At 36.5% G+C, this 12,512-nt stretch overlaps 1 protein-coding gene across 1 annotated transcript; it reads left to right on the top strand.

Moving 5' to 3' along the window:
* Positions 1-1,671: 1,671 nt before the first annotated feature.
* Positions 1,672-11,744, top strand: LOC139150476 (organic solute transporter subunit alpha-like). Its single transcript, XM_070722862.1, has 8 exons — positions 1,672-1,916; positions 2,507-2,621; positions 2,984-3,138; positions 4,375-4,448; positions 5,297-5,455; positions 7,240-7,351; positions 9,301-9,553; positions 10,434-11,744. Exons 2-8 carry the CDS (start codon positions 2,564-2,566, stop codon positions 10,574-10,576), a joined length of 954 nt encoding a protein of 317 aa, XP_070578963.1. The 5' UTR covers positions 1,672-1,916; positions 2,507-2,563; the 3' UTR covers positions 10,577-11,744.
* The last annotated feature ends 768 nt before the right edge of the window (positions 11,745-12,512 follow it).

The following is a 12,512-nucleotide window of genomic DNA, read 5'->3' as shown; positions in this document are numbered from 1 at the left end:
TACATATATTACATATATATATATATATATATATATATATATATATATATATATATATATATATATATATATATATATATATTATATATATATATATATATATATATATATATATATATATATATATATATATATATATATTACAGTATTATATTATTACATATTACAGTTGTCGCGTGCGGGGGGGGTCACCCTGTTTTCAAAATTTGGAATAGGGGGGGTCACCCTGTTTTCAAAATTTGGAATAGGGGGGGTCAGCCACTTTTTGACGTCGGCAAAAAATAATCCACCGCCCCCCCCCCAGGCCGAAGAAACTGACCAGTCCCTTAGGCCTATTGCATCTGCGAACACAGGTGACAGGAAAGCCAAGCGATTTGTATGTGTATTTATTGAATATGAACGGTGAACAACTCATTTGTATGCAGGACAGATTTAAGTCAGTATTTTATACTTTTTGACTAGAGAGCGATCTGTCACCAGAGATATTTATCTAAAATATAATCTTAGAGGGGAGTACATCAATGACACTGTACATCAAATGATAGTTAAGATGAGTTTGTCATCAGCTGTCAGTAATTTTGCTACCCTGTCCTTTGTTATCCCATGGTTCTTTTCAACGGTTCGGTTCTTGTATAGTGAGCAACTTACATACAGAGCGAATAAAGCACTGATATCAAATAAAATGATATAGCAACGGAAAGATTTTAAACAAGTTGGCAGCCATAAACTATTCGACAACATTGTTCACGGAGAAAAAACCCACCGTTTCAAGCACGAGTAATCGAGGCTTAAAGGTTAATCATGTGACAGTTTTATTGATGTTCAGTTTGTTGACTGATGGCGCTGATCTTTGGACAAGCACAATATCTTCTTTTAGCATTTACACATCAGAAACGTTTACTTACCGCAAATATTTAAAAATCGCAGTGTAATTGGTATAATTTAAATTCCTGGCAGCGTGATTTTGTTAATTCGAGAAACAACATTGTTTCGGCTCATTTCGCTTGGCAATGATCATTAATGTTGCAAATACTTCAAACGACTATAAATGGTTTCCTTCGATTTGTTCATGTAGTTCGGGTTGAAGATGACCTTGGATGAGACTACACTACTGCGATCGGATTGTACTCCATGAATGACCAAGACATGACGTCACGTCACGTGTTGTCACGTTTATAAGCATCATGTGACAGTTCACTGCTTTCTTATCACTTTACACAGTCATCAGCTCGTACAGAGACGATATTAAATTCAATGTAAGTTTCAGACGAAATTCAAACAAATACTTGTATATTACTGACGCCATGCAGTATTAAGCTTACCAATAAACTTAGATGGTGTTATATGGTCAAATATCTCGATTGGGAAATCTGTATTTATTACTACTCCCTCATTTCAACAATGATGACATCCTATCGCAGCAATGGGTTCCCGACACATGCAGCTGTTTGCTCATTTCACATTCTATGGCTTCATGTAAATTCACAAATATCTTTCTCCCCTTAACGACTGAATTGTGATTGAACGTTTAATGGAAGACTCTGGGTAAATTAAAGGCGATCGCCGAGTGTGAATCTTTGTCCTCGTTTTACCGAGGGCCATAGTTGCTGTTAATGAAGTTAATATCCAACAGTAAGCTGGTCAGCTGATAATACCATAGCAAACGCCCAAGACAGGTGGAAGGTCACTCCTTGACCTTTATTCGTACAAAACACAGTATAAAACAGAAGCATAACTTGGTGTCCTGACACATTGGAATCATGTCTGTGGGAACTGAATCACATAATGTAGTCCCATTCAGTACTAACTTCCTATTTTTTGCGTGAATCCGGCGAGTAAAACGGTGATCAACACCCTATGTCATTACTGGATCGGCATGATTCAATAGACCATTCTGTGGATTACAAGATCAACAGGTAAAGTAATGAACATAACACAAACATAACGTCAGTGTTTTAAAGCAGCAGAGACTTCAAGTCAGCAGTATATGAAAACAATTACTGATGATGTTATGATCTAGGAATTTGTAATTTTCTAAGAATACTAGCGACTTCTTAAGGTACACTGCTCTCAGCTCAGTACAGTTTTCATACGCGTGTTCGTATCACCACTCAGTGGCCATGTATTATAAACGACCCTTTATTGTATTTAACCTCTGTCGTCATGAGTAAAGGGCCATGACCCCTAATAAAATTGTCAATATCCGACATAGTAATGTCAGATTCGAATTAATGGTGGAAATTTGTCCAAAGTATAGGTTTAAAAACTAGCAAATGGGTTGATAACTGACTCACCAATTATTAATCTGAAGATTCGACAAAAAATTTGACTCTGAAGTGGCAAGAACAATATTAGAACTCCGCACAACATTTTCTCTGCAATTTTTCACGACCGAAAAAAATCATTACTAACTTGTCAAACTAGCAAACCGCCCGCGTTGTTTATTTTAACAGACTACTAGTATCTAACCGTACCCTTCATGATTTCAATCCACACTTTCTTTCAGATAACTGGGTTAACTGAACTGCAGAAAAAGGGAGTGTTATTTTTTGAACTAGGCAAGATGGACAACGACAACAATTGCAGTGATGATGCTCCTTATGCAGGGGAATTTTTTGTTGGTTAGTCGGAATTTTAACTTCATAATCTTTGCAATTCTACGTTGTTTATAAGTTGTTGAGCCGCTGTGAACATGACATTCCTTCCTTTTTACACCGATTGATACTGTAAAGGTATAACAACTTATTCCCGTATTTATTTATTTATTATATATTTATTTTTTACACTACCCCACTGTGATTGTTTTTCTTGAAGCTGTAATAATTACATTTTGTATTCGTCATATTAATCATACGGAATGTTATATTTTGTTGCCCAATATTTTTCCACAGTCTGCATTATCAATAGAATTCTTGATTAGATCTGTACCTTATAATTTCTTGCATCATGATCAATTGATATCACCATTTTGTCTTTGCCTCAGATATGCGTCCAGCTACAATATTTGCTGTGATCCTTGCTGTCGTCATAACAATTGTGGTAGTGATAATGTTTATAGAAGCCGTTGTATGGCTGATCAAATACATCCCTTACACTCAAAGAAGAGTACGAATGATATGGAATCTAGGAATTTATCCTGTGAGTAAAGAGTCAGACATGCGTACTGGGTTTCCTTTCAAAGTGCTTGTGACTGCTTGGTTCTGACCACTTTGAAAAACCCTAATAAGACTAACTCCTAGTGCGAATGAAAACAAGCCATCTATTTTCATAGATTTTTACATGGATTGCCGCCTTGACTTATGGTAGAGCAAAGATTTGCATTGTTCAGCTAAATTACCAGAATGTAAGGTCAAGGAGAGACTGTTTGAATGAGAGAGAGAGAGAGAGAGACAGACAGACAGACAGACAGACAGACAGAAAAAGGGGGTCTTCATGCAATCGATCATAGAAAAAGCGAAATCCAATGTCACTGTATTGTGTAATATATTTTTTTATCTGAAAGACTTCCATTTTTGAGAAAGCAGTAGAATCCTTTTATGTTTGAAATTCAAAAAATTGATCTAAGTTGTCACGTATCTCAGAGAAATAGGAAAGAAATACATGATAAAACCATTGGCCATACGTAAACATCTACCTTGATACATTTGATTTGATTACTTAAAATAAAGTTAATTCATCATTTTTTCGTTCGAAAGCTGACGTGTAAGCATTAAGGATAAAACTGGGAGCAAAATCAACGACGAGTCAAACGACATAGAAGACGTTCCACGAGATAGTAAAAATAAGTAAAAATACTAGTATGTAAATTTAGCACGTGTCTGATTGGGTAGAAAATTGCAAATATGAAAAGGGAAGTTTATATTTGAATTGGAGGTTCAATTGTATTGGTATCCTCGCACATAGCGTTGTATTTCTAGTCCATAATGCAACACGAAAGTGAAGTGATAATTGCCAGGGATATTATTACTTCAGGCATTGCTAGAAATCATTGCCAGGGATATTATTACTTCAGGCATTGCTAGAAATCACAGACACTTGAAAGTAGGTCTTTCAAGTAGAACATTTCTTTTACGAAGTGTCAGGCTCGATTGTATCTCCCTCCGTGTTTTAGGTTACAAAATGAAATGAGAGTTAGAAGTTAATATTGTTTCATCAGCTGAACGAATTCAGTCATCGTGGTTGTACAATACCAATTTGCATATTTGTCACGTGTACAAACTAACATCAGGATATGTTTGAAGCTGACAGTATCATATATATATATATATATATATATATATATATATATATATATATATATATATATATATATATATATATATATATATATATATATGTGTTTCCTTAAGTTTAAAACATTGTTTTCTATAACAGGTGTTCTGTTGTATTATGCTGATGGCGATTGTAATCCCAAGATCATCAGTTCTGGCGACATTGACTGCTGCAGTGTACGTAATATATCCATCTGAGTAATCTTGATGATCCATTGAAAACTACATTCATTCTCTGCGCAAGAGCCCTAAAATATTCCCTTTCATGGTAAATAATAGAATCGGGTAACCGATGCGAAGCAGGTCGCCGTGGCAAAATTACCACCATCATTTGTGTTAACTTTATTGCCAGAGTAACATTTTCACAGAAATCGATCGTGAAATGTTAGTTTCTTCTACAGGCTTCGACAAAAGACTTTAAAGAGTTGTAAGGTATAAAAGTTTAGCCAGCAGTAAAATTACTGCCTGCGATTAAAAGTTAGAGCCCTTGAGATACTAGTATACTAACGGTGATGTATAAGTAGACACCTCTGCAGTATGAAGTGCTATGCTTTTGCAATTACTGAATATCCCTACTCTGTTAATGTTGACTGTAGTGTACCGTACGATGTAAACACTATAGTGAGAGATCGTGTACCCTTCAGAATCAATGGAATAGTATTGCTGTTGGAAGGGGACTTAAATGAATACTTGGATGTAGTTTTGATATACACTGAAAATTTAGGCGATTCGTGGTTCTTTTATGGATTAAACTCATGCATGAACTGGCTAAAAAACGTGTGTTTATTTACGTATATTTGTTATAAGATATATGTTTAAAATTTAAATAGTTAGTGAACAAAACCGGACTGAATGGGCGTATTATTGCATAGTTTCATTATTTGTAATATCAGCATCAGTACTTTCAATATTTCCAGTACACTTGATATATGCATACATACCAAATCAATCAACGTCAAAAGTTTGATGTAACACTGACATAGTAAGTAAGGTATCTAAACCACTTTTCGATTTATTGTTGACAGGTATTTTTCCATGGCCATTTACCAGTTTTTATTACTAATATTGGATTACTGTGACGGACTTAATGCCATGATTGAGAAAATGCGAAATGTTAAACTCAAACTGGCGAGCTCTCCTATCGCTTGTTGCTGTGTTTGTCTGCCGAAGATTAGAGTTACAAGGTTGGTGATATACAACGATTGACAAATTAAAGAAACTTCAAACACGATTGGAACTAATTTGGGATAATTGGATTTTCATATTTTTCAAATTTCTCAAAAGTGTTAATTGCCCTATAGCTGAATGTTCCAATTTTACAAATTACTCATAAGGTGGTGAAATCTCCGATATATATCGGATATTTACGCGTGATTTGAATGAATCTGGTATCGTCTAGGCCTGTAGTATCGAAGCTAGAGTCAGTCCTTGGAAGACGGGTTTGACCGGAACTGCAACATGATGAAACCTCCGATATATATATCGGATATTTAAGCGCGATTTGAATGAATCTGGTATCGTCTAGTGTCGAAGCTAAGAGTCAGTCCTTGGAATTGGGTTTGGCCAGAACTGTAAGACGGTGAAATCTCCGATATAGGCCTATAGGCCTATAGGATATTTACCCGCGATTTGACAGAATCTAGTATCGTCTAGTATCGAAGCTAGAGTCAGTCCTTGGAAGTCGGGTTTGACCAGAACTAAAGGTGGTGAAATCTCCGATATATATCGGATATTTACGCACGATTTGAATTAATCTAGTATTGTCCATGGGGTTCTGTCATAGTATCGATATTAGAGTCCCCAAATCGCCGGTAAATATCGGCGATTTCATAGACACGGCTTCCCATGGGACAACCGCAGTTCAATCTAGTATCGTCTAGTATCGACATTAGTCCCGAAATCGTCGATATGTCAAACTGCGATACTAGATTGTAAATATCCGATATTTAAAAATTGTGCAAAGTCGCGCCTTCATGGTCTGTTGCTGTCGACAACTTCTTTGTATTTTAGCTTCAGTGCCTTGAGCTTGTGGTGGCACTGATCTGCTGTCTGGTTTAAACCTCTATGTAGAGCCTTTTCTGCAATTTTTTTGTGCACGAGGCTGTGGCGACACCTTCTCTTTATTCTTTGAATGCTTTCGTCTGCACAGACTCAGATCAGCAAACTTATTTCGTCGTCTGACCAGTTATTTCCACGAGATGTAGAGCTGTGTTCGGCAGCCATGACCAAAGTGAATATTGCTTGTTGGTTGTTGTTTATTTATGTTACAAATACCTGTCGCATGAGGGCGTTTAAAACGCCTCTGAAGCGGCTCGGTCCGTCCACACAGCGATTTGCAGGTAGAGTTAATCTCTACAACGGCTCAGGTCAGGCCGACTAAACCGTCTCAAATCTGAAACGCTTCAGAACCACTTCGGAGTGTCCACACATAACTTTCTGTGCCAGTATCGGCCCAGAACCGTTTCAGAGGCGTTTCGATGGCCTGTGTATGAATGGCATATATATCGGCATTACACCACCATCCAATTATCCCAAGTTAGTTCCCACCGTGTTTTAATATAATCACTCACACTCAGACCACAATATTCAGTATGTGTGTGCGTTTGTATGCGTTTATAGTGTTCGTAGTCTTCTTGTAAATGTAACGAAATGTGGTTGTTCCTTCAACAGATGTCAGACATTTTGGTCATTTTCTTACCTGCCTTGCATTTCAATTCATGTTCTGTTATTGAAATAAAAGATGTGAGCTTTATCAGTGTAGTTGATTGTTTACAGTTACAGATCTAGGATGTAGGAACCGTAGTAAGACTTACTCTGCCAAGTGTGTTTACATTGTAAGCAGTGTGACAACTCTGCCGTTGATGGTTCATAATGACCTACAAATAAAACATCAAATATATCCAGCACTGTGCACCTTGCTGTGACCGATACTACCTCATTTTATATATTAATATATTCTAACTTCCAGACGAAGAGTGTTTTGGATTCGTCTTGGAGTGATGCAAGTTTGTATTCTTCGCCCTGTTGTACTCTACATTGCTGCGGTTCTGTGGACAAATGGCAACTACACGCCCGGTAAAGTGAGTAAAATCTTCTGGTGCTATTGCATATAATAATTCAACCAACAAGAATTTATTATCCTGGTTTGTCACAAAGTTGGTTACAATAAGCAGAGGTATAGAGATCTGTCACTAAAATTTTTCGTCAACTATTTTGAAAATATGCACTTAGAAATTGCTTGGGTGTACTTTAATATCGTAAGTATTATGCTGTGAAACACTGATGTTTTTCTTTATTCATATCGATCAAAACTCTAGAAAATGTAGAATCGTTTTCAAAATCGCCAATGGGTAATTTTTGCAATACAAAGACTTACACGTTGATTTAATCACTTAAGTTCAAATAGGTTACTGTGACATTACTGCGTGACCTCTACATTATTCCAAATATTTACATGTTGCTTAAAACTGTCCTCCGTTGAAAATATAACCACTTCATTGGGTTCTTAAAGTTGCGACTCATTTCTTTAGGGAGCGTTCGGTTACAACTTTCATTTATGAATTTCCCTCCCTGGAAACTGCATCAATGATTCAAGTGATTCAATTGCACCTTGTGACATAGGATAATTTTACTGTGGCGTGAAAACAAAAGTGATTTTGGGTTTTACTTTTTCAAGAGATGAAATCAGTTCAGCGAAGCATTAAGGCGTGATGTTAGCCAAACATACAAATGAAAGACATAGTTTTAAGTTAGCTTAATAGTAGGCCTTGCCGAAACAGAAACGCATGTCCAAGCCAAGCGAAACTTAAAAGTAGAGAAAGCATGACTTTCCAAACTATTGATGTCAAGAAGGAAACACACAGAGACAGAGATGGTCTTACAATTATGTAAAGTTCCACAAAATGAAGAAAAGCAAATATTATAACCAAGTAAACCCAATTCAATGCTCCCAGTTCTTTAAGATTGAATAGTATTTGGTTACTCACGACAATTTGCATAAGAAGGTTCCTCCAACAATTTGACAGTCCATTGTCTCGTTCGAAGTGCGTAATATTTAACGAAGACTCGAAATTAAACAGCTGATCAACTATTGTCGATGGTTGTCTTGGAAACAATTCTCTGGAGCCGGAGTAGTAGTTTCAGTTCAATCTTATTCACGGAACTGAGCAATGGTTAATAAATGCAGCTCTGGTTCAGCTGACATATCACTCTGGCTACGCTATCTTGGTTCACTGGTGACCATGACTTACACATGTACAGGTAACAGTTCAGCAGCAATGCACTGACAGCATACAGTATCCACGGAGAGAAGGGACAATAGTGACATCACTGGCAACAGTGACGACAGTGACAGACAACTACATGACTGCTATAGCCCTGCATTTGCTTGTTCCTTGCTGTAAACAAATCCATGTACATCCGACACAATAGTGTCATGCATGCAGACTTGATGCTGGTTGGTGCCATGCTGACAAGCAACAGGTGTTGCTACAAATAAATGCAGATCGCAATTCGTTCACCCGATACTAATGCGTAGAAACAAGGTGTAATACATTCAATATGCAAATATAATATCCAGTATCTCAATAACAAGTTTGTGACCCGTGAGATAAAAATTGCTGGCCGCAGTAAATTGACACCACTTGTACAGAATAGTTCGAGTTCAGACAGACAGCACTACGGTCCTTGTAGCATTTTGAAGTAGTTTGTGTTAAATGAAGGTGTCATTATGTTTTTATTAAATAACAGCTGATTTGATGATTGACAGGACAATGATCCCACTCCAACCCACGTGACCACTGGCGAATCTGAAAAAAAAGACCCAAAAAACACCAAAAAACCCAAAATTTAGGTCAATATCCGTAATATATTATATTTTCACTAGACTTATACCTACAGGTTAGAGATGGATTCATATATATTATTTCAGGATCCACCATTCAGTGTTTGTTACATCAAGCCACAATATGCTAAATAATTACCAAATATATTTGACCTAAGGACATACGTCTTCTTGACTTTCTTTCAGATTGCGGTCGATGAAGCTTTTATCTACTTGAATACTCTCAGCATTCTCTCGACCTTCATAGCTATGTACGCCCTTGGTATGTTGAATACATGCGCTAAAGAGATCCTAACAGGTTACTCATTGACACCCAAGTTTGCCTGTATACAGATTGGCCTCATGGTGGCTAATATACAACCCATGATATTTGGTATTATTGGCTCGACTGACGTACTTGTCTGCACTCCATTATTTTCCGCACAAGCTAAGTCAAGCTGTAAGTGTCACGATTTTAAGCAAGTCCTCATTACAATACTGTCACTTCACCTCAGAATTACTCTCGTAGAAAAAAGTTCAAATGTTAAAAGTTACTAATCTTATTCTGTACCCCATTACCGGCTGTCTACCAAAGTATTTTTGATATACACCAGAAATTGCGCCATCATAGTTAATCGAGATAGCATTATAAAAATAATGGTAAATTCCATACCCTACTATGAATTTATTTTAAATAAATATTGATATTTCAACAAAACGAAAGTTTCAACATATATGACGTAATCGAAAAAAAAATCATTTTTCACTTTCTAGTCTAGAGATTCTAAGTATGACAATACCCACAACACGATTGGAACTAATTTGGGATAATTGGATGTCGAAGTAATGCCGATTTAATCTACAAATGTAATCTCATCTGCTTTCCTTTTTATATCACACACTTGTTTTTATGAGTAATTTGCGATATTGTAACATTCAGCTATATGGCACCTAACACTTTTGAGAAATTTGCAAAATATGAAAATCTAATTATCCCAAATTTAATAGTTCCAATCGTGTTCCACATTAGTGAATATAAATTGTTACTTTAATCGTATCACTTCGTTGAAAACTACATCATTCAAATTCATACCATCGAACTAACAAATTGGAATTCACAATTTTGGGTCAAAAGGTGGAACAGTGATATTGAGGACAATGTACGCGATAGCTATCTTTAGAACACAATAGGATGACACCAATGTTATCTATTTGATTTGTTGAGTTGGGAGCCTCGAAGTACATGTGTTTTTTCCTCAGCTCAAAAGTCGCCAATTTATCAGACGAACTGTCTGGTCATCGCAGATGATAATAATCAATTCTTATCTTGTTTTCCACAGGGGTGAATGATTACTTGGTGATATGTGAGATGTTTATTCTGTTCTTGGTTGCTCACCATTATTACAGACGAGAAAAGGGCAATATTGACACATATCGCAAGTTTCGAGCGGAGAGTTTCCGCACCGACTATTCTACCATTTGATGTCAGTCTCAGTTGTTTAAAGTATGGGGGAAATGCTGTGAAGGAAACTAAGTTTGAATACTTCATGTACATGACAAACGAATTGGACATTTCTTCTCGTAAATCACAATAAAAAGGTATTGGTGTCCATGACGATAGAGTTCAAACTTCAGCTCAGTCTACTTAAAAGTTGGTTACCCCACTTTGGAAGTTCCATCGTTGATACTAATGTTCTCTAGGTGCGCGAAACTTTGTACATCGCAATATTTTGCCAGTGGTTCCGACAAAAATAATACTAAGATGAGAGTGAACGTTTCGAGTTGTTTAAACAGTGGAAAAGCAATGTGGCAATCATTTCAGGCTCGGTTCAAATAAACAGTTACAGGGACAGTGTCGTTGGAACTCTGCTCAATGGTCTTATGGCACCTATACGACCAATGTAAACACTGTATCCACGGTACGTTGGCGATTGATGAAAATTAAAACACGTTTGTTATAATGTACATCACAAGATGTAAATCTTGCAGCTGTGTTGGCATGATTCATCAGATATCGTGCATGAAATACATTGTTTGTAAACAAGAAAATCGCACAGACGTAGTTCCGCCGACCCCTCCCTTTAATTGCAAACGGTAGGACCTTTGTTTGATATTATGTTAGCTGCAAGAGTTGATCACCTATGGTTGGACTTCGGAACGAGGTCTGAGCTGTTACGAGTTAGAATCGAATAAATTCCTCAGCAAATATTATTCAGAACACTGGATGCAAATAAATTAGAATTCTTTTTCCAATATGACGGGCTAGCTTTTCCACTCCACAAAGTTCCACTGGTCTCTGTTAAAAGGCAGATTATGTTTTGAAGTTTTGGCGAAATAAAATATACAGTAGAGAACTCTTTGCACCAAGTTTGTGGTTTAATAAATATTCAGTGTGGTGGACGTATCGATGAACAGTTAACATTTTTGTATTTTTTTTTTATATTTATCAAAAAAACACTGTAAAATCACCATTGAAAGTCAGCATACATTATTCACAATGGCAATACTGTCATAATGCCAAGTAAACACACTGCTACACATTCGATATCATTTTATTTCCTTTCCGTCTTTATTCTTATCTGAGTTCAATTTAATACAGAATTTATACACATAAGGCTTATAACAATAAATATACATGTATGCTTAAACAATGTGTTGAGTATATGTCTCATGTTTGGGAAAATGTATTAGTTAATATGATCATCATTTTTACTGTTTTGTTTCCCTGGTGAATATTATGTATTGGTCTATCAAAACACATTTCTCTATACTTAGCGTGTATATTGTAAAACTTTACCACAATTAGAAATGGTTACTTTATATTTCCCGTCTTTACGGTGCGACTGTCTAAATCGGAAATGTTTGTCTGACTTCGACAGCTTGGATCAGGAAACTGTTTTCACAACACTCTATAATCTGTTTTGACATCCCATCAAACTGTCTGAAATGAAGCAGTGCCTGTTTTCAACTTACTGAGACGTACTTTATATACTGGGTGACCCCATTGGTCACGTGGTTGTAATTGATCACCTGATAAAATAATTGCAATGCTCTTTGATACACCTGTATCATCCAACTTGTCAATACAGACCGCCTTTGTCGCGTTGAAGCAGTGTGTCGCGTCTTTTCTTTTCAAAATCGCTACTCATCAGGTTTGAAGAAATAGGAATCATGTTTTAATGGATGTCATCGGTTAGGATTTGACAGGAGTTGTTGATAGCATTCCAAGGTGAGTAGTGTTTTCTTTCCTTTAGCAGACAAATATTATACCAGCTAATAGTTGACACCTCGATCCATTAACTGGTAAGTAGACAAAGATAGAACCTGTGTGTAATCTACAGCTGAAGTTTTCTGTTCTGAATACTTTAAATTCTCAAGGTTTTTATTACTTAAAAATGACCTATTACTAAACTGTGAAA

The sequence above is a fragment of the Ptychodera flava genome, chromosome 14 (assembly GCF_041260155.1).
Source record: "Ptychodera flava strain L36383 chromosome 14, AS_Pfla_20210202, whole genome shotgun sequence".
Classification (NCBI taxonomy): domain Eukaryota; kingdom Metazoa; phylum Hemichordata; class Enteropneusta; family Ptychoderidae; genus Ptychodera; species Ptychodera flava.
This window is presented reverse-complemented; position numbering and strand designations above follow the sequence as displayed.